Below are 22,222 nucleotides of genomic sequence, written 5' to 3' on the forward strand. Positions count from 1 at the left end.
CTGACAGCATCAGCTCACCTCGCCTTGTTTAGTTCCCAATTTGGGAGTGCCAAAGTTGGGAGTTTGTCATAAATGCGCAACTGTAGCATTTCGTTTGTATTTGTGAATTATTGTCCAAAAATTGACTAATTAGGCTCAAAAGATTCGTCTCGCAAAGTACAACAAAACTGTGCAATTAGTTTTTGATTTCATCTACATTTAGTACTCCATGCATGTATCGCAAGTTTGATGTGATGGGGAATCTTCTTTTTGCATAGTGTCAAAGTTGGGATTTTGGTGGAAACTAAACATGGCCTCAGTATTAAAATCCCAGTCTCCCTCTGATCCTCTCCCCTGTAGCCCCTGGCCCTCAGCTTGCTCAGCTCACCTCGCCAGTCGCCACCACTCCGCCGCTGCCCCCCCACGCCCGGATCTCGCCATGGGCGTCGCCACCAACGGCTCGGCGGCGGAGCAGGCGCCCGCGCCCGCTTCGGCGCTCAAGTTCCTCATCTACGGCCGCACGGGCTGGATCGGGGGCCTGCTGGGCGGCCTCTGCGCCGCGCAAGGGATCCCCTTCGCCTACGGCGCCGGCCGGCTCGAGAACCGCGCGCAGCTCGAGGCCGACATCGACGCCGCGGCGCCCACGCACGTGTTCAACGCTGCGGGCGTCACGGGCCGCCCCAACGTCGACTGGTGCGAGACGCACCGCGCCGAGACCGTCCGGGCCAACGTCGTGGGCACGCTCACGCTCGCCGACGTCTGCCGCGGCCGCGGGCTTGTGCTCATCAACTACGCCACCGGGTGCATCTTCGAGTACGACGACGCGCACCCGCTCGGCTCCGGGGTAGGCTTCAAGGAGGAGGACACGCCCAACTTCGTAGGATCGTTCTACTCCAAGACCAAGGCCATGGTATGCATTGCTCTCTCCTCTTCTGGCTTTGGGGTAGCTTTACATGCTCAAGTTTCCCTCCAAATGGGAAAGTACAAATAGATCGGTGCTATTTTTACCCAAAACCTGGGATGGTCGTCCCGATTATCATAGTGAGAAAATGGGGCTGCCACTAGCTCAGTTTTCGGTGCTAGTTCGAGTTCAATTGGTGTGCACTTATGCTTAAGGTTGCTTTCACTTGGATCTGGTGTAGTCTGTACAAGATAGTACATGATATTGTGCATCTTGGTCAGCGGAATGGTTGATCGCGTTGCCCTTCAGCTTCGGTTGACTTTAGGAAAACGATAATTCATTTTCGAATGCAACCTTCGAATATGTGCTAGAGTCTGTTTTGACTTCACAGAGCAGTCTGGTCCAGTTTTCACCATCCATCCTTACTAGATAAATGTTTGGATCCTGCCAGGGTGCTCTGTATTTGTGTTTGTATCCTATCATTGGCAGAGATTGGCCAAGAAGAAATTTTGTTTCATTTTGATCAGATAGACCTGTGGAGGTCGTCATTAATTTAAATGCAGATGCTCACCTCAAGATATACTCCCATCTTGTGCTAATTTGAATACATGTGAGGTTTACCTTTTATCTGGAGGAAAACTCTATAATCTGAATTGAGACAACAACCGGAAAAAAAATGAAAGACATATCTACATAGGTTGAACAAGTAAGCATCTTAGGTACAGCATTAGTAATTGTTCGCGATATCCCTTGCTACATTTTTGTTTGCATTGCACATGGTGCATTGCACTGCAAGGCACACCTCGTCTTATCTAAATAATTGCTTTCGTTTTCTCAAACTGTAGTTTCTTTCCAAACAGTGGCTTGTCCAATGGTATGGCACCTGCATCTTGTGGCTAACATCCACACTAAGAAGCAGCTAGCTGAGTTTAGAGTGGAATTTACAGGATATGATCCTATCAGTTCCTGCTGAGTCTTAAGGAAATCCTGAAGACTGTTGATTTTTTATAAATTAAATTTCTCAAGTGTGTTTTGAGTTCCAACTACCCAAAGCTAATGCAATATGTATTCTCTGGATAATGGCAGTATTTTTCACCCAAAGGAGATAGTTAAAAACGTAAGTTTCAAATACTATAGATTAGAAATAGCATATATAAATTAACACAGTGAATATATTTGTAGGATGAAATCACCTAAAATTTTATTGATAGAAGTGCTGACGTGATAGTGTGAAAACAAGGATTTTTGTCCAAAACCTTGTTATTTAACATTTTACATTCTGATTCAGACTTTAGATTATTGAGTAATCACTGAAGTTTGCTTAATGTTACTAGGATATGCATTTTGTTGACTACTGTGTCTCTTTGCTTTCATCTGAGCAGTCTAACGCCATGAGCTTGAATCTTGGAAAATAGTTTCTTAATTGCAAAGCAAAAGGTGTCTATATGTTAGCTGGGCCCTTATAATCTCTGTTTCTTTATACTTTACAAACACGAGCATTGGAACGTGGAAGTGCAAGTGTTTTTCACATGATGATTTAACTTTTAGATAGAGTAGAACACTGGGAGGCATGCAACTAGTGCACCCAAAAGTTGTCATTCTACCGCACACTTAACCCATTTGATGTTTTGAGGAAGAAACTATGCCTTTCTCATTTCTTTTGTAACTAGCAAATATGCCCGTGCGTTGCAACGGGTGAGAAAAAATTTGCACACCCACCCCTCGTCCAGTAAATAAATATGTCCCAAAACTCATGTGGTAACTTATTTATGACCTACTATTCTTTTATTCTATTGAACAAGGAACAAATCCTTGTTTGCTAACCATATTATTTTACAGCTCTGCCAATTAACCCCGTTGCTATCTAATTCGATTAATAATAGTCTATTTTTTTTTAACTCCATCTCTTACCAAATCTAACATAGCTACCATTACTTAATCCCCAAATTGCCGCTCATTTCTTTCCCTTCCTAGCAGGCTGCCGCACCCCGGCCTGCTCGTCTCTTTCTCCAGCTTCTCTTTTACACAAAGCTATTCAGCAGAAACAGAGCTACTTCTCCTTGCTATAACATTTGAGCTGATTCTCTTTGCTATAATCTTTCTTCCCCAATTAAACTCACCACCTCATCTCCTTTGGTTGATCCCCACTCGAGCAGCAACAGTAGGCACCCAATTCACTCCAATTTTCCTCAGCTCTCGTCCTCTCGATCTCTCTTCTTTCTCAAAAAATCCTCAAGCAAGCAAAACTGCAACACTTTCTATCCTCTTCTCGTTACTCCAATATTCCAAGGAGCTCCTCTTTGAATCGAACCGAAGCACCTTCACTTCCTATCCTTTCTCCTCTATTCCTTAACCTCCACGACCAAAGCAATCACACGCAAGCACCCAAGCCACCGCCACCTTCCTCCTTGAGCTTAAACCAGCAACTCGGCAGCATTTCCTTTTCTACACGCCTCCTCAAAATCCATGCAGTCAAGCACCAATCATCGGTGACTGCAGGTTGATTCCATGAAAGTTTAGGGGGCTTTTTGTAAAATATGACGACAGTTGAACTACTCCAAGGATTGCGGGTTGATTAAAAAATTGAGGGACTTTTTTGCAAAACAACCACGACGGTTGGAAGAAACAACCGCACTTTGATATTAGATAGAGATAATGTTGGCATGTTACCATGCTATTTTTCTACATTATTTGTATTTCATGTTAGTCCCTATATCTGATTAGATTGATAGAGCAGTTATTCCATCCATAGTGAACCTAACATTTATTTTCATAGGTTGAGGAACTGCTGAAGAACTACGAGAATGTATGCACCCTTCGTGTAAGGATGCCTATTTCATCGGATCTCTCCAATCCTCGTAATTTCATTACCAAAATCACCAGATACGAGAAGGTTGTCAACATCCCGAACTCAATGACAATATTGGATGAACTTCTTCCCATCTCAATTGAAATGGCGAAGAGGAACCTCACTGGAATTTGGAATTTCACAAATCCTGGTGTGGTGAGCCACAATGAGATACTAGAGATGTACAGAGACTGCATCGACCCAAGCTTCTCTTGGAAAAACTTCAACTTGGAGGAGCAAGCGAAGGTCATAGTTGCACCCAGGAGCAACAATGAGCTCGATCAAACCAAGTTGAAGAATGAGTTCCCGGAGCTGTTGTCAATCAAGGAGTCGCTGATCAAATACGTTTTCGAGCCGAACCGGAAGACACCCAAGGCTTGAGAGATGGAGCTGCACACGACTGTATGTTGAATTGTTGATGCTATTTATTCTATCTGAATTGACATTTTTCTCTACTGAGATCATCAATAAGCACGCCCTGTTTCGTGCGCATTGTATTTGAAGCAGATAGGTTTCTCATAGGATGTCATGCCATACTGCTTGTTTACGGTCAGATTATTACACGGAGCTAGACAAGGTGTAATTTAACTCAGGTTTTATATGCCTCCTGGGGTCTTATCAATACGATGGGAATGGACTGAGGAGCTTCCTCTGTTGTGCCATGTGACTGTAGCTCACGATCTGTTTCATTTGCAAACTTTTATCTGGCAATGACTTTGGATTCCTAGCTAATGTAGGTATGGGCTGCTTGCATTGCAGGTATGCTTCAGTGCTTCGAGTACTTTTTTCTGAGAGGTTGTATCTTCCGACTGCACAACTGTATTTCCTCAGTAATGATAAGTTCTGGGCTTTTTTTTTGTTTTGAACTAAGAGGGCTGTCGCATTGGCAACTGCATTTCCTCAGTAATGATGAGTTCTGTGGGCTGTGGCATGGGCAACTGCGTTTCCTCAGTAATGATCAGTTCTGTGGCATTGGCCCGTTGGGTGTTTGGGAGGGGGTGCTAAATTTTAGCACCCCCATTTTAATCACTTTTAGCCCCTCCTCCTCCCAAACACCTAGGCTAAAATGGAGGGGCTAAATTTTAGCCCCCCATAATCCATTAGCCCTTCAAGAGGTGCTAAAATGGACTAGAAGTGCTAAAAGTGGGTCCCCTCCTCCATTTTTCCACCAGGTACCCCGCACCCATCCTCTCTCCTCCCACTCCCGCATGCGCGCCGCCACTCCCTTCCCTCCCGTCTGGATCTCGCCCCCTCCGCCGCTTCCTCCGGTCGTGCCCTCTCCGCCGCTCCCTCCTCCGCTCCCTCCGCCGACGCGCCTCCGCCGCCCCTCCGCCGCGCCCCCTCCTCCGCACCCTCCGCAGCGCCCCCCCTCGCCTCTCCCTCCGCCGCTCCTCCGCCGCTCCCTCAGCGACGCTCCTCCGCCGCCCCTCCGCCGCTCCTTCCGCCGCGCCCCCTCTGTCGCCCTCCTTTTCTTCCCCACCCCGCCGCCTTCCTTGCGTCGCCACCCCGCCGCCGCTCCCTCTGCCGCGCCCCCTCAGCCGCGCCTCCTCCGCCGTCCGTCACTCCCCACCACGCGCGGCGGCGGCGTCCCCACTCCACGCCGCTCCAGCTTCAGATCCAGAAGCACCACTCGCGCGTCGTCATGGACGGCCACGGCGACGACCACTTCTCGCAGCCGGATCCGGCCTTCCCCTCCGGCGCCTTTGACCTTTACTCCCAGGCGGATTCGTATCAAGGACCACGATCCAGGATGCAGGCCTTGGATCTGAACTCCCAGGTCGACGAGTTCCCCATCCTTCGGGGTGAGGACGGCGGAGTTGCTCGAGGGGGCGGTGCTCGCACCCCCGGGCTTCGCGTGGCCCACAATGGCGGTGGAGACAACAGAGGAGGAGGCGCCATGAGAGGTGGCGGCGCAAGTGGGAGCAAGGTTCGCGGCGCTGGGGGGAGCAGAGGATGCGGCGTCGCGAGAAGCAGAGGTGGCGGTGCAATCCGTGGCGGCGGCACTGGCGGTAGCAGAGGTGGTGGGCGCGCGACTAGGAACCTATTCATTGGTTCCGCGTATGATGGTGGTGCTGCCGGCGGCGGCGGACGTGTGGGTGGGCGTCGTCGACGTGGAGGCAGTGACCACGAAGGTTACCTGTATGCTGACGAAGGAAACGCGCCAGAGGTTGCTGATGGCGTCGAAGTGATCTTTCCTGGCTCTTCAAAGGTAATTATCTAAACTTGAACTGTAAGTTGTATGCAATGAGTTGAATTGCGCCAGAGGTTGCCAGATGTATGAATGTTGAATGTTGATTCATTTGATTCCTGCTAGTCTGATGTTGAATGTTGATTGCTGATTCATTTGATTCCTGATCCTTCTAGTAACCCAGCGGCATATGTATGAGTAATTCAAGTAGATTACCTAAGCTAAGCTAGTAATCCAGCAGTACTGATTCATTTGATTCATTTGATTGTATGATTCATTTGATTCATTTGATTGTACTGATTCATTGCCATATGTATGAGTAATCCAGCAGTAGCTAAGCTAGTAAGAGTGGCTAAGCTTTTTTGTATGACTTTTTCATATCCTTGTGTGTTTGCACTAGATTACCTATGACAAGGCATATTGGTCAGAACCAAATACACATTTGTTCTGTAATTTGTGCGTTGAGCAAATTAGAGAAGGGAATTGTCACAAAGCTACCATGTCCGCAAGAGGTTACAAAATAGTGCAAGAAAAATATTTTGCTGCAACTGGATTGAGACATAAAAGGAGGCAGTTCAGGAATAGGATACATGGATTGAAAACATTGTACACCTTCTGGAGGGGCTTGCAGACAGAAAGTGGCTTGCGAAGGGCTTCAAATGGTGCTGTCACAGCTCCAGATTGGTGGTGGGAGAAAAACACAAAGGTAAGTCATAGCTTCAAATGGTACTGTTATGTGCTCCTGTCTTATGTAGAAAAACATAAAGGTAACCACCATTGCATTTGTTTTGCAGGGTCCCAAATCAGAATGTAAAAAGTTCAGATATGGTGTTCCAGAGTATATGGACCAGCTAGAGGAGATATTCCATGAGGTTATAGTAGATGGGTCTACCTCCTTCATACCTGGAGAAGAAGATGAAGAACCTGGAGAAGAAGATGAAGAACTTCATGGAGAACCTGGAGAAGAAGATGAAGAACTTCCTGGAGAGCAGGGGCTCCCTTTTGATTATGATGACAGCCCAGTTAGTACTAATAGCAGGAAGAGGGTTAGTAGTACTAGCACTAGGTCCACTGCCACAAGTCCTAGAAAGAAGTCCAAGAGTCCTATGGTTCAGGTTATGGACAAGATGTTGCATAAATGGGTTGAATCTGATGCTAGGAACCACAAGATATTGAAGAAGAAGGTGGACGACAAAACTAGCAAGGAGATGCAGGAAAGAGCAGAGTTGAAGAAGTGTCAAGAATTGGCCTTAGAATGTGGTGTTGCTGCTGATAGTGTTGAGTACTATGCTTGCCTGAGCATTTTTAAAGATGGAATGCACAGGGAGTTCTTCTGCAATATCCCAAGTCCTGAAGCTAGGCTGGTTTTCTTGAAGAGATGGTGCGAGGAACACAAGATGTACTAGTTTAGGGCCTGTTGAACTGAGTTGTTTGCTACTTTCCTGTCTTAGTGTGTTTGAACTGAGTTGATTGCACTGAGTTGATTGAGTTGATTGAACTGAGTTGTTTGTGTTTGAACCATGTTGTTTGAATAAAGTGAGTAGTGTTCCTGATTTAGGATGAAATAGTACTAACCTTTTGCATTGTTTATGATTTAGGATGCTAGTTCTTCAACTGAGTTCTCAAGTGATGATGAGGATAATCATATTATGGAAGAATTATCTAGTGAAGATGAAACTATGGAGCTCATATTGCACTGTCGTAAGAGGAATCGGGAGTTCGTCCAAATGATGTTAACCCTCGGTATGTACTACAAATCTTACATACACAAAGCTCCAAGGAGGGTTGCAACAGTGACGGGCATTGAATGGGTAAATGAAACATTATCAAATACGACCTCTTGTTATAACATGTTTAGGATGAGTTGCCCATTATTTCACCAACTTCATGATTTATTTGTTGACTCCTATGGTTTGAGAGGGACTCGAGATATGTCAACAGTGGAGGCCTTAGGAATGTTCCTATGGATACTTGGTGCACCGCAGTCACTTAGGCAAGTTGAGGATCGATTTGTGAGGTCGTTGGAGACAATAAGCCGTACGTTCGACAAAGTGTTAGGCACTATTCTTAAGCTAGCAGTAGATAATATTAGGCCACTCGACCCTCAATTTAAGACGGTGCACAAGAGATTACTCAACTCGTATTTCAACAACTGTATAGGAGCTATAGATGGGACACATGTTCCAGTCGTGGTGCCAAGTGAAAAGGTCATGCAATATACAGGGAGGCACGGGTATACCTCACAGAATGTGCTAGCTATTTGTGACTTTGACATGAGGTTTACATTTGTTGTTAGTGGATGGCCTGGATCGGTCCATGATATGAGAGTGTTCAGTGATGCCATAGAAAAATATGGTGACAAGTTTCCACATCCTCCTACAGGTACACTAGTTTCTATACGATAGTTTTTTTGCCTATATGTTCTCTAGTTTTTTTTACCTAACAAGTCTGCCTTTATTTGTAGGCAAATTTTACCTAGTTGATTCGGGGTATCCTAACCGTCCCGGTTACCTAGCACCTTACAAGGGTACGAAGTACCATCTACCGGAGTTTCATAATGGTCCAATGCCCAGAGAGGGCCAGCGCAGCACGCATGCATGCAAGGGGGGGGCAGCGAGGGGGGCCAGCGCATGCATGCAAGCGGGCGGGAGGGGCAACGCGCGCGGGCGGGAGGAGAAAAGCAGGGGCATGGTAGTCATTTTCACTATTAGGTGCTAAATTTTAGCCTCCCATCCAAACACCCTAGGTACTAAATTTTAGCCTCTTTATTTGAGTGGGCTAAACTTTAGCCCAAGGCTAAATTTTAGCCCCTCCTCCCAAACAGGGCCTTAGTTGAGGTTGCGTCATGGTACAACCGAGTTGTTAGGGTATATGTCAGGCTGTTATAATAAACCCAGCCTAATCGTCACACCAGGGCTCTTCTTAGCCAGTATAAATACATTCACGCGGCCTCCTACGGGAGGTGAGAACACTTCCTAACCTTTACATGGTTATCAGAGCCTTCCTTTATAAATACATCTACAATGTTAATTATCCCGTCCTCGTTCATGGCGTCCGGCTCAGCGCTTCCTGCTCCCTTTGGCCGTCCAATCACTGAGAAGCTCATCAAGTCCAACTTTGTCCTGTGGAAAGTGGAAAGTGCATATTCTTCCTGCCATCCGGGGAGCGTGGCTCGAAGGTTTCCTCGACGACAGCATCCCGGCACCTGTGAAGGAGATTGACGTCAAAGTCGGTGACAAGGACGTCAAGCAACCGAATCCTAACTATGTCAAGTGGCTAGCCATGGATCAGTAGGTATTCAGTTACTTTGTTACATCATTATCACGTGATGTCCTCTCCCAGATTGCGACGCACACTACTACCGCCCAGGTGTGGGCGGCACTGGAGGAGATGTACTCCTCCCAGACCAGGGCTTGGGCTGTCAACACCAGGATAGCCCTAGCCACAATGAAGAAAGGAGCCATGCAGAACTCGGAGTATGTTGGCAAGATGCGCGCGCTTGCTGATGAGATGGTGAGCGCCGGCAAACCTCTCGATGATGAAGAACTGGTCTCCTACATACTGATCGGGCTCGATATGGAGTTTAATCATCTCGCGTCTGCGGTCCTTGCTCGCGTTGAACCGATCTCGGTCAGCGAGCTCTACACCCAACTGCTTGCCTTTGAGTAGCGATTGGATCTCGTCAGCAGCGGCTCTGGGTCATTAGCAAACTCTGCTACCTGTGGCTGTGGTGGCAGTCGTGGTGGCGGTCGTGGTCGCGGAGCAAACCGTGGCCGCGGCAATGGTGGACGATTACATGGTGGCTTCAACAACAACTCCAACGGCAAGCCCAAGATCAATTGACAGCTTTACAAGAAGGATGGACACTCCATTGTCAACGGTTGGTACCGTTATGATGAAGATTTCGTGCCACCAGAAGAGAAGACTGCAGCAGCAACAACAACTAATAACTATGGTGCTGACTCAAACTGGTACAGTGACTCCGGTGCAACAGATCACATCACAGGAGAATTGGACAAGCTGATGCTCCGAGACAAGTACACAGGCAATGAGCAGATTCATGCTGCGAATGGAACAGGTATGAACATTGCACATATTGGTCACACGATTTGCCATACCCCTAGTTGAAATCTTGTTCTTAAAAATATCTTGCATGTTCCACAAACATAAAAAAATTGGTATCTGTTCATCGTCTTGCTCTTGACAATAATGCCTTTCTAGAGTTTCACCCACACGTGTTCTTTGTCAAGGATCAGGTGTCAAAGAAAACCCTGCTTCAAGGTAGGTGTAGAGGCGGCCTTTATCCCCTTCCAGCTGCTTCGTTCAAGTTCAAGAATAAACATGCCTTTGGTGCATCTTCCGGTGCAACCAGTTCCTCCTAGCCTACCATGGAGAGGTGGCATGATCGTTTAGGGCATTCAGTAAGTCGTGTTATTCGTGAAGTCGTCATTAAGAACAATTTACCTTTCTTAGATGAGTCTGTTTCCCATTCAATTTGTGATTCATGTCAAAGGGCCAAGAGCCATCAGCTTCCCTATCCGCATTCATCTAGTGAATCTAGTGCTCCTTTAGCTCTCGTGTTCTCACATGTTTGGGGCCAGCTTGTGATTCCTTTGGAAGAAATAAATACTATGTTAGTTTTATTGATGACTACAACAAGTTTACTTGGATCTACTTACTTAAATATAAATATGAAGTCTTCCAATGCTTCCATGAATTTCAAAGCCTCGTTGAACGCCAATTTGACAGGAAAATTTTAGCCTTGCAATCGGATTGGGGTGGACAATATGAGAGGCTTAATTCCTTTTTTCATCAAGTAGGGATTTATCATCTTGTCTCCTGTCCTCATGCACACCAACAAAATGGCGCCGTCGAATGAAAACATAAACATATAGTAGAAGTGGGTCTTGCTCTCCTCGCTCGCTCGTCCATGCCATTGAATTATTGGGATGAAGCCTTTCTTGCTGCTACCTATTTCATAAACTGCACACTAGCAAGGTTCTACATTCCCAAACTCCCCTTGAGCGACTCTGTCATATGCAGCCTGACTATATGTCCTTTAAAACTTTTGGGTGTGCTTCTTGGCCTAACTTGAGACCCTACAATTCTCATAAGTTACAATTTAGATCCAAGCAATGCGCCTTCTTGGGGTATAGCAATCTCCACAAAGGGTTCAAATGTTTAGACATCAGCTCCGGCCGTATCTACATCTCTAGGGATGTTGTCTTTGATGAAGACATTTTTCCATTCGCCAAATTAAATCCAAATGCCGGTTCTCAACTTTGCGCAGAAATCTCTCTTTTACCATCTCTTTTTCCTGCTTCGCTAGGGGATGGTACGTTGCTAGGGCTTGTGCATAATGTTCCTAACCCTGGTGCTGATGTTTCACAAAGTGTGCAGGATCGATCTCTGCCTGTTTTAGGGGATATAGATAGTGCTTCTCCAGAGGGAACAAGCGCTAGTCACGAGGAGGATCTGCTGCCAGCCGAACCTTCCATCTGTCTGGGCAGCGCAGCAGGCGGATTGCCATCGAGTCATGCGCCCTCCGCCTTGCTGCTGCCGCGTGGAGCCCCGATTTTGTCTTCTTCAGCGCGCACCGCATTGGCGTCGGGATCTTCTACACCAGCTACCATGTCCGATGGTGCCACACAGGGGGCGGAGGGATCCTCCGTGCTTTTCGCTGCTTCCGAGGAGGATTCGATGGGATCTGATGTGGCGGCTATGCCTGATGCTACTGCTGTGGCTGAACCAACTCCTCCTGGTGTTTCTGCTGCTCCTTCCACTCGCCTTGCAACTCGATTACAAAGCGGTATTCACAAACCCAAGCAGTACACCAATGGGACAGTCCGCTATGGGTATGGTCTACTCACGACTGCTAGTGAACCAACCTCCATTGCCACAGCTCTCGACGATCCAAGATGGAAAGAAGCTATGCACACCGAGATTTCAGCTTTGCACAAGAACAACACTTGGTCATTGGTTCCTCCACAGCAAGGGAGGAATGTGATAGACTGCAAATGGGTCTACAAGATCAAGAAGAGAGCAGATGGTTCCATAGATCGGTACAAGCATGTCCAGTGGTGAAAGGGTTCAAGCAACGGTACGGCATCGATTACGAGGACACTTTTAGTTCGGTAGTAAAAGAGGCTACCATCAGACTTGTGCTCTCCAGAGCTGTCTCACGAGGATGAAGCCTTCGGCAATTGGATGTGCAAAACGCGTTTCTTCATGGTGTTCTAGAGGAAGAAGTGTTCATGAAACAACCTCTTAGCTTTCTAGATAAGAGGCACCCAAATTATGTGTGCAAGCTGGAGAAAGCATTGTATGGACTAAAATAGGCACCTCGGGCCCGGTATCATACACTCTATATGAAACTCCAAGATTTGGGGTTCAAACCATCCAAAGCCAACACATCATTATTCTTCTACAATCAAGGTGATACTATCATATTTATGTTAATCTATGTTGATGATATTATTGTGGCAAGCTCCTCAAATGCAGCTACCAAGATTCTGTTGGATGCATTGAAGACAGACTTTGCACTCAAGGATCTTGGAGACTTGAATTTCTTTCTAAGCATCGAAGTTAACAAGATACATAATGGAATAATTCTCTCACAAGAGAAATATGCAGATGATCTGGTTAAAAGGACAAAGATGATATACTGTAAACCGGCCAATACTCCATTGTCCACATCAAAAAAAACTGTCAGCTCATGAAGGTGTTCCACTAGGGCCTGAAGATGGAACAAGGTACCGAAGTATAGTAGGAGGATTGCTATATTTAACTCTCACAAGACCAGATATTTCTTTCGCGGTAACATTTGTCAGTTCTTGCATACTTCTACCGACATCCATTGGACTGCAGCCAAGAGAGTGCTGAGATATTTGAAGTATACACTAAAGGTTGTCATGAAAATAATCAAATCCACATCCACCCTAGTTTGTGGATTTACAGATGCAGACTGGGCAAGAAGTCTTGATGACCAGCGTTCCACATGAGGCTTCGCAATATATCTTGGAAGTAACCTTGTCTCCTGGAGCGGAGCGCGAGAAAGCAAGCTACTGTCTCCAGATCCTCTACTAAAGCAGAGTACAAAGCCATGGCGAATGCAACAGCGGAGATTATCTGGATTCAAACCTTGTTACAAGAGCTTGGTGTCCCAAGTCCTAGAGCTACCTGGATATGGTGTGACAACATTGGAGCAACTTATCTATTTGCTAACCCAGTTTTCCATGCAAGAACAGAGCACATAGAAGTTGATTTCCATTTTGTCAGAGAAAGAGTTTTTGACAAACTTCTTGGCGTGAGGCTTATATCAACAAATGATCAAATAGCAGATGGGTTTACAAAACCATGGACATGTCGGGGAGCAATCTTAACCTTGGACTCCCCGATTGAGATTGAGGGAGGATGTTAGAGTTAGTTGAGATTGCGTCTTGTAAACAGATTGGTACAACCGAGTAGATAGGCTAAGGATTTAGTTGTTAGCGTATATGCTAGGTTGTTGTAACAAACCTAGCCTAATCTACTCGGTAGATACTTTGTTCGTACGCCAATATAAGGCCCCGTTTGTTTTCCATGACTAAAGTTTAGTCCCTTTCACATCGAATGTTTAGATACTAATTAGGAGTATTAAATATAAACTAATTACAAAACCAATTGTACAGATAGAGGCTAATTCGCGAGACGAATCTATTAAGCCTAATTAGTACATGATTTGACAATGTGATGCTACAGTAAATATGTGCTAATCATGAATTAATGAGGCTTAATAGATTCGTCTCGCGAAAGCCTCCATCAATATAATTAGTTTTATAATTAACTCATATTTTGTCCTCCTAATTAGCCTCCGAAGATTCGATGTGACACGGACTAAGAGGGTGTTTGTATACCACCCACTAAAGTTTAGCACCTGTCACATCGGATGTTTGGATACTAATTACGAGTATTAAATATAGGGTAATTACAAAACTAATTGCATAGGTGGAGTCTAATTCGCGAGATGAATCTATTAAGCCTAATTAGTCCATGATTTGACAATATGGTGCTACAGTAACCATTTGTTAATGATGGATTAATTTGGCTTAATAGATTCTTCTCGCGAATTAGTCCAGGGGTTCTTCAATTAGTTTTATAATTAGCTTATGTTTAGTACTCCTACTTAGCATCCAAATATTCGATGTGATACTGATAAAGTTTAGCACAGTACGCTAAATTAGGGTCTATTTGGCTCAGGGTGTTACAGTTTAACACCCGTCACATCGGATGTTGATGCTAATTAGGAGTATTAAACATAGGCTAATTACAAAAATAATTGCACGAATGGAGTGTAATTCGCGAGACGAATCTATTAAGCCTAATTAGTCCATATTTCACAATGCGGTGCTACAGTAACCGTTTGCTAATAATAAATTAATTAGACTTAATAAATTCATCTTATAAATTAGCACAGGATTCTGCAATTAATTTTATAATTAGCTTATGTTTAGTTTTTCTAGACATGAGACCGTTAAAGTTCACCCTGTTATCAAACAACCCTTAATCCTCCTCCGAGAGTGCGAACGCTTGCTCACCTTTACAGGTCGGTCAGAGATTCAGAGAGCTTGCTTTCACTTGCAGTCGTTGCAGTTGCAGTGAAGTTTTTTTTTTTAGGGTAGCGTGTCAGTTGAAACTGCTGCAGCTCGCAGCTTTTACACTGCCGCGCCGCATGCCTGCAAGCCTCCTCCCATGTCTATGGACCATGGACTCCAACGCCGATGGACTCGCACTCCGGACGCTTTTGAAAACGTCCATTGAGTTGCGACCGGTCCCCGTCCGTCTGGGCTCCGCGCCGAGCTCGGCCTCGTCGTCACCGGCAAGCGGCAACTGGCGGGGGCAAGCCGAACAAGGCCGCCAAGCTGGGTACAGCTCGTCGCCGTACGCGGCCGCCCCCGGCCGCGATCAGCCTCGTTGTCCCGCCCCCGCTTGGGCCGGATCGCGGTTACGGCCGCAATATCATGCGGTGATAACAGCCAAGACCGGTGGACCGCGCGGCTGCCGGCGTGGGGAACGACACGCCGTGTCCTTGCCCCAGCATCCGTAGCACGCGCCCGCCCCTGTGTGCACCCTACCGAGACCCCAGCTGGCCAGCTCTCGGCGAGGCACGAGCCTCCTGAGTCCTGACGCCTGGCCGCTGCACGCGCTCGGCCGCAGCGGACAAGCGGTAGGGGCCCGGTGGAGTGTTCAGGCAGATCGCTCCCGGCTCCCGCTTTCCGTCTTCTCCCCTCCGGCCTCCCCCTCCTGTCCGGCTGTGCCGTGCCGTCCCGCCACGAAAATATTTTTTTCTCGCCGGTCTTGCGCAGGCTCTGGCTCCCGCTCTGCCCCCTGTCAGCGGCGACTGCATCAGCAGCGTTCGCCGCTCGTCTGGCGCCCGGCCAGCCTCGCTGCACCAGCGGCCGGCGCAGTGCGCGCAGGCCATGCGAAGCGCGAACTCAAAGCTGCGCCCAAAGTTTTTCGATGTTTTCTTTTTGATGAAAAGAATTTAGAAAGAGGCGTGCTTTTATCGGAGGAAAAGAAAGAAGCACAAGTGAGTTTTTTTGGTCAGTCTTTCCTCCTCTCGAAGCGGCTCGGTCACGGCATGGCGCCATGGCGGAAATAATTAAGAACGCGGAACGAAACAAAAGGCTGACACCGTGTCAGAGGTCAGAGCGGGAGCCTGATCTTCACGTGATATGGCGAGTAGATCCACGCGGACTTTTCCCTTGCAGAAAAATTTTCACCGGTTTTTCGGGTTTTCCCGCAGCTTGTGGACAGCTCCATCAAACATTTCATACACTCCATTCGAGCAAATATCACTTCTTGGCAAGCAAAGTCCTGTGGTAAAAAATGGCCACTCCATTCGAGCACTGGCCCTTCCCATCGGCCATCGCATTGCCAAAGGCAGATGAGATAAAAGCAGCAGCCGAACTCGGTCCAAAACAACGAAAAGGCCAAAAGATTTCCATGCGTGTCACCTGCTGCTGCCGTGCCAGGATGCCATTGCCACCTTCACGCCACCGCAAGCCGGCTGAGCTTCCAGGGGTGACCCTCGTTCCTAGTGCGGACTAAAGTTACTATCATATTAATATTTAATATTTAATAGATAATAATTAGGAGTATTAAATATAAATTAATTATAAAACCAATTGAATAGATGAAAACTAATTTGCGAGATGAATCTATTAAACCTAATTATTTCGTGATTTGATAATATTATATTACAGTAAACATGTGCTAATCATGAATTAATTAGGCTTAATAAATTCATCTTGCGAACTAGCCTCCATCCGTGTAATTAGTTATATAATTAACTCACATTTAGTCCTGCTAATTAGCCTCCAAAAATGCTAATTAGCCTCCAAAAATGCTACGTAACATGAATACTTTAGCTATCCAAACACCCCCTCGCTACTACGGGCGTGTTTGTTTCTATAGTACCTCCTAAAATTCCTGTCACATCAAATATTTAGATATTAGTATTAAACATAAGCTAATTATAAAACTAATTGCACATATGAAGACTAATTGGCGAGATAAATCTATTAAATCTAATTAGTCTATGATTTGACAATGTGATGCTACAGTAAACATGTGCTAATGATGAATTAATTAGATTTAATAGATTCATCTCAATTAGCCGTCCTGTAATTTATTTTTTAATTAGCTCGTACTTACCTTTAATTCCGAAACCTGAATGAATTTTGTCCGGACGCCCCCTGCGACGACAGTTCCCGTTACCTCTCGAGCTGGGAGCCTGCGAGACAGAAGTTTACAGGAGCGACCAGACAACGGGAGCCGTCACGCATAAAATATATCCACCGCTTCACACTTCCTCTGACACTGCCACTGTCGCCTCGCCCCTCCCCTCGAGAACCTACCCGCCCGCGCGCCCTCGGCTCTCCGCCCCCGTCCCTCCATATAGTTCGAAATCGAAACCACCGCGGGAGCGCAACACCGGAGTCCCCCCAGATGGCCGAGGACAAGGAGACCGACTCGCCGCAGCCGCCGGCCAAGCTACCCCGTCTCTCCTGCGCCGACACGAGCGCCGGTAAGTACACGCGGGCGCTGGGGGAGTAGGACAGGTTCTGGTCGGGTTCGTTGGAGGAGTTGATTGATCAATGTTGCTTCGTTTGCAGGGGAGGTGACCATGGCGGCCTCGTCGCCGCTGGTCCTCGGGCTGGGGCTGGGACTCGGCGCGGGCGGCGGCGGCGGTGGCGAGCGTGACGGCGAGGCGTCCGCGGCGACGGCGGCGCCCAAGAGGGCGTCGGCGCTGACGTTCATGCAGCAGCAGGAGCTGGAGCACCAGGTGCTCATCTACCGCTACTTCGCCGCGGGCGCGCCCGTGCCGGTGCACCTCGTGCTCCCCATCTGGAAGAGCGTCGCCGCCTCCTCCTTCGGCCCGCAGCGCTTTCCCTCCCGTAAGTGCCGGCAGAGCTTACAGGCATTGCGTTTTGCTTACTACCGGCTGGTTATGGCTTGGCTGTTTCCTGGGAGAAAAAGAATATGCTTTAGCGAAACCGAAAAATGAATTTATTGTTTTGAATGGCGCGCAGTGGTGGGCCTGGGGAGCCTGTGCTTCGACTACCGCAGCAGCATGGAGCCGGAGCCCGGGCGGTGCCGGCGCACGGACGGCAAGAAGTGGCGGTGCTCCCGCGACGTGGTGCCGGGCCACAAGTACTGCGAGAGGCACGTCCACCGCGGCCGCGGCCGTTCAAGAAAGCCTGTGGAAGCCGCCTCCGCAGCTGCCCCGCCGCCGACCGCGGCGGCCGCCGCCGTCAGCAGCAGCCGCGGTGGCGCCCCCGTCGCCCACCACGGCGGCGCGGCCCCGCACGGGCTCGGCTTCTCCCCCACCAGCGTCCTCCTCGCCCACAGCGCCGCGCGTGCCACATGAGAGCGCACGCCGTCGGCGCCACCGTCAGTCAGTCCGTCACGCTGTGCGGCTTGGGGCCTTGGGCCACACCCGGATGACGAGGGAAAACGGAATCCGCAGGGATTGCTATGTCGTGTGTGCTGCAATTTTTTTTCGTTTTCTCTCGCAACTTTCCAAACCAGTTTGCGCCGTTCGATGGCATGCATCGCGGCGTTTGCTTCTCTTGTTACGTGTGCTGTTACGCCTTGTGCTGTGCGTGAGCCTGTGGCTTTGCGTGGCCTGCGACACCTGTACCAGGGCAGGGGATCATTTTCTTTTGTTGGGTTGTGGGGAGCGCGCCTCGGTGGTGCTGGACTGCTGGTGCAGGAGGTGTGGGCGGGGGGGCCTGCCTTGTGGTTCCTCCTGGGGACGCGAGGAGGGTCGGGCCGTCGGAGGGGGAGAGAGAAAGAGAGAGGGAGGGACGGTGTGCAGTGCTGAGCGCTCTGACCATGTCAGAGGCTCGGGCAGTGTGAGGCGTTGGATGCTGCACTCCTGTCTGCGCATGGCGCAGGCGCGCAGTGGCCTGTGGCGCGGTGGCCCCGTTGCCCACAGGCAGCGCAAACGATCGGCTGAGTGAGAACTGCTGACTCACGTCTCATGCTCTCAGCAGCACTGCAGCCAGCGCTTCCGCTCGAAGCTGCCTTCACGCGCGGGTGCGGTGATTGGTGAGTGCATGGCTCCGTAAACCTGAGATGGCTGGGATGTTGGCTTCACATTTACGTGTCCGTTTTCGTGGCATGAAGCTTCACGTTTGCAGTTGCAGGGCCTGGTGTAGAACTGAGCTGCTGGGCTGCTCCACTCCACTTCTGCTGGGCAGCTCAAACCGTGCGAAATCCTGGTCCGGCGCAGCACTTACCCGGTGCACTTAACCTAATCTTGAACCGGGTGCGCTTAATTAATCTGAACCCATTCTTCAGGTGAACATTCAAACGGCTGGAACGGTGTTCATTAGCTTCTGCTAAGGAGCTAGGTAGAGGTGAAACGACATCGAAACCTCAAACCCGACCAGACGGCTCGCGATGCACGATTCCATCGCCTTGCGCTTGCGTTTGCCCATGATACATCCGTTATGATCGTATGATCGTATACCTTTTCTTCCTCTGCAAACCGCGCTCGTGGATGCATGCCACAGGAGGATCTTTCGATTTCAAAGCAAACTATTCCTATGGGCCAAGGGCTCCTTGACCTGCCAGCCAATATACTGTACAGGCCGTAGCACTGTCATGCAATAATGCCGGCATCACGAGATGATCACTGGTTCCCGTGGACCGTGGGGAGCAGAACTCTCACTAGTACACCTCACTGCTCTGTCTGTGGCAAACAGGTTCAATCAACAGGCTAAACAGGCTTTGGCCTGCCGCCTGCCGCCACGCATGTGGACCTCTTTACTTCTTGAGGCTAGATGGACGATGGGCTGAACTTTCTGCTCCCCCAATAGACCTTGCCCTCAAAAAGTTCAGTCGACAAGGGAATGTGCCCACAAAAACATAGCATAAATAGTCAACCTATGTAAGCAGGAGGTTTACAAAGTTTTACCAAGTTGCAAGTCGTATGTTTTGGCCCAATCCAAGTAGGCAACTACCTCGGCCTTCTCCTATCCAATGTTTGCTTCTGAATGCATAGAAGCAGCAGCCGGGCGCCAACGAAACACAAAAGCAACTATTGTGGACCTATGAGTTCCAGTGAAGAATGGTACATGAACCACAAAGCAACTATTTCTGAAGAATGGTACTTCAGAAATTATAGGTTGGCCCATGTGTTAAACTTGAGATGACCGATAGGTAAAACGCCAGCCAGATTGTGGCAAATATACCCAGTCCATCACAATTGAAAGCTGTGGCATATATCTTGTTCTGCCACTTGCATAATACTGTTGGGATTGGATGTCGGATGCTGATTACTGAGTATCTCATACTACATGCTAGTGAGCGCGAGTAGGCACCAGAGCGCCTGAATCCTACAAAATTCAACAGTACATTTGGAGATTTATGATGCCTGGGTTGGCATTGGCAACTGTGGTGCACATAAGACTCACTAGCTACAGAAATCACCATTGAACAAGACCTAGACCGGGCACTAGCATAATCCAAACAAATCTCAACATCAAAGAAAAATATGAGGAAAACATCAAAGCAAGTTCAAGTATCCTGAATAGAGATCCGACCTTATTGATGTTCGTCGGCAAGTTGACCCAAAATAGTAATCAGAATGCTTGAAAATCCATTCTATTTTTGAAACCTAAAATGTGCTTTGCTAGTAATTGGCATGAAGCATGAATAAACATTTTTCTTCCTCACAGGTCAGTAACACACTTGCAGCATCATACTATCCTAGACTCTAGTAAGACGAGATCAAACTACCACAAGACAATCTGCTACTGAAAGAATCGCCAAAGTCACCTAAACAGAAGTTAAGAAAGAAAGTTACAGTCTGGATACACATAATCAATTGGGGAAACTTGCAGATAAGTTTCACAATACATACTTACAGTTAAGTGTCAGTTCCAAATGAAAGAGATCAGAAATCATGGGACATCAGGAGCATTAACTGACTGGGTACTCCAGGGTTACACCTTGATTCTGATCTTCAGTCATCCAAGCTGAAAAAATGATGATGCTGAATGCATATACCATTCAAGAAACCAAAGCCAATTACAATCTTATTTCTCGTCGCAGGCGTGCATATTTCTCCTGCATCCTCAAGAGCTCCCTTGAAAGCTCTTGATTCCCAGTCAGCATTAATCCGTTCAGTACACGATTGAACATAAACCTTCTAGGCAAGTAGCCTCTATCAACCATATCCACCACCATCCTCGCAGCCACTGCCATGTCCTCTGCCCTCTTACGCACAAACATTGCACTTATTATGATGTTATATGTGTCTTGGTTGGGCAAGCACTCCATCCCCTTGCTCATTCTCTCGAACAAATCCAATGCCTTCTCTATTTCCCCTTCCTCGAATGAATACCTTATAAGGACATTGTGTGCCTGAACGTTATGCTCGCAACCTTCACTCTTCATCCTCTCCAAAAGCTTCATAGCTCGGTCAATCTTCTTGGCGTGGCAGAGGCCTCGGATCAAGACGGTGTAAGTAACTACATTTGGGACATAACCTTTTCCAACCATATCATCAAAGACTGCCACAGCATCCTCCACATTGCCCTTCTTACAGATAGCCTGAATTAATGCATTATAAGTTGCCGTTGATGGTGGGCATCCTTCTTTAGACATTTCATCGAACACTTTGCGAGCTTTTTCTAGCTGCCCGGCAACACCAAGCCCGTGCAGTACGGTAGTGTACGACACGACGTCAGGCTTACCGTTCTCGTCGTTGATGCCTCTCTTCTTCATCTGAAGGAAGAAGTCCCATGCGTGCCGCAATTGTCCAGAACGGAAGAAGCCTTTGAGGATAATGTTATATGTGGCTTTCGTTGGAGCAATCCCTGATTCGACCATCTGCAGCAGGATGTCGAGCGCACGGGAGGTGTCCTTGACGCTGCACCATCCGTCGGCCAGGATGTTGAACGTGACAGCGTCAGGCGGGAACCGCCGCTCGAGGGCACGGACGAGGGAAGCAGCCTTGCCCACATGCCGCGACTTTACTAGAGCGTCGAGGAGGGAGTTGAACAACGGGAGGTCCTGCGCGACGCCGTGGGAGCGGTGGAGCGTGAGGAAGAGCCGGACGGCGATGTCGGGGCGGCGGTGCGACACCGCAAATCTCTCGAATAGGATTGGGAACGTGCGCGGGGTGAAGGCGAGCCCGTGGCGCTGGAAGAGCGCGAGGACGGAGCTCGTGAGCTGGCGCGGGTGGCGCAGGCGCGCGGCGAGGTCGAGCGCGAGATCGACCGTGCGCGGGGAGAGCTCGCGCGCCCGCGGGGGCAGGCGGATCAGGGCGTGGAAGAAGAGCAGGGCGCGTGGGGCGTGGTGCCACAGGAGCTTGAGGACGGCGTTGGCCACGGGGGTCGGGATCGGGAGCGCGGGCGCGGGCGCGGCGGCGAGGAGGGACGCCGAGAGAGAGCGCACCGACGCGGCGGTCAGCGTGGAGGACGGGTGGTTCAGGACTAGCGCCGCGATCTGGCGCGGGCACAGGGGTGGTTTGGATGGGGATGCCGGAGGGGTGGGTGCGGCGGAGGTTGGGGAAGGCGGCGGTGGCGGCGGCGGCGGCGGCATCGGGGAATTTCGCGACGAGTTTTTTCCCCTTCTGCTGTGATGGGAATGGAGTTGATTTAAGGTACACGGTATTCGGATATCATGCGTTAAACTCAAAGTTTAGCCCGATGCATCGGATGCTAATTAAACTAATTTCAGAATCTCTAACCTAATTCGCGAGACGAATCTATTAAACTAATTAATGGCGAGACGAATCTATTAAACTAAT

The 22,222-nt window shown here is 48.5% G+C and overlaps 3 protein-coding genes across 5 annotated transcripts; 2 read left to right on the top strand and 1 right to left on the bottom strand.

The window, feature by feature from the left end:
• Window positions 1–327: 327 nt before the first annotated feature.
• LOC101755451 (bifunctional dTDP-4-dehydrorhamnose 3,5-epimerase/dTDP-4-dehydrorhamnose reductase) lies at window positions 328–4,400 on the top strand. The gene is made up of 2 exons (XM_004953385.3): window positions 328–889; window positions 3,657–4,400. Exons 1-2 carry the CDS (start codon window positions 419–421, stop codon window positions 4,107–4,109), a joined length of 924 nt encoding a protein of 307 aa, XP_004953442.1. The 5' UTR covers window positions 328–418; the 3' UTR covers window positions 4,110–4,400.
• A 12,350-nt stretch (window positions 4,401–16,750) lies between these two features.
• On the top strand, window positions 16,751–18,052 carry LOC101764115 (growth-regulating factor 10). The gene is made up of 3 exons (XM_004955092.3): window positions 16,751–16,984; window positions 17,073–17,354; window positions 17,490–18,052. Exons 1-3 carry the CDS (start codon window positions 16,906–16,908, stop codon window positions 17,825–17,827), a joined length of 699 nt encoding a protein of 232 aa, XP_004955149.1. The 5' UTR covers window positions 16,751–16,905; the 3' UTR covers window positions 17,828–18,052.
• Window positions 18,053–19,707: 1,655 nt separating this feature from the next.
• LOC101764521 (pentatricopeptide repeat-containing protein At1g74900, mitochondrial) lies at window positions 19,708–22,050 on the bottom strand. Of its 3 annotated transcripts, none has more exons than XM_022824265.1 (2): window positions 20,334–22,050; window positions 19,708–19,802 (listed from the first exon to the last, which is right to left on the bottom strand). In XM_022824265.1, exon 1 carries the CDS (start codon window positions 22,012–22,014, stop codon window positions 20,497–20,499), a length of 1,518 nt encoding a protein of 505 aa, XP_022680000.1. In that variant the 5' UTR covers window positions 22,015–22,050; the 3' UTR covers window positions 19,708–19,802; window positions 20,334–20,496. The 3 variants fall into 3 exon arrangements, with proteins under 3 accessions (XP_022680000.1, XP_022679996.1, XP_022679998.1); XM_022824261.1 differs by lacking the exon at window positions 19,708–19,802 and adding an exon at window positions 19,975–20,244; XM_022824263.1 differs by lacking the exon at window positions 19,708–19,802 and adding an exon at window positions 19,975–20,244 and having other exon boundaries at window positions 20,330–22,050.
• Between the last annotated feature and the right edge of the window lie 172 nt (window positions 22,051–22,222).

This window comes from Setaria italica, chromosome I (assembly GCF_000263155.2).
Source record: "Setaria italica strain Yugu1 chromosome I, Setaria_italica_v2.0, whole genome shotgun sequence".
In the NCBI taxonomy this organism is placed as follows: domain Eukaryota; kingdom Viridiplantae; phylum Streptophyta; class Magnoliopsida; order Poales; family Poaceae; genus Setaria; species Setaria italica.

Excerpts from the sequence above, each read along its gene's own strand:
- LOC101755451 (XM_004953385.3), top strand. The coding sequence starts at position 419 with ATGGGCGTCGCCACCAACGGCTCGGCGGCGGAGCAGGCGCCCGCGCCC. Across the intron at positions 890-3,656 it reads ACTCCAAGACCAAGGCCATG|GTTGAGGAACTGCTGAAGAA; the intron begins GTATGCATTGCT and ends TTATTTTCATAG.
- LOC101764115 (XM_004955092.3), top strand. The coding sequence starts at position 16,906 with ATGGCCGAGGACAAGGAGACCGACTCGCCGCAGCCGCCGGCCAAGCTA. Across the intron at positions 16,985-17,072 it reads CTGCGCCGACACGAGCGCCG|GGGAGGTGACCATGGCGGCC; the intron begins GTAAGTACACGC and ends CTTCGTTTGCAG. Across the intron at positions 17,355-17,489 it reads CCCGCAGCGCTTTCCCTCCC|TGGTGGGCCTGGGGAGCCTG; the intron begins GTAAGTGCCGGC and ends AATGGCGCGCAG.
- LOC101764521 (XM_022824265.1), bottom strand. The coding sequence starts at position 22,014 with ATGCCGCCGCCGCCGCCGCCACCGCCGCCTTCCCCAACCTCCGCCGCA.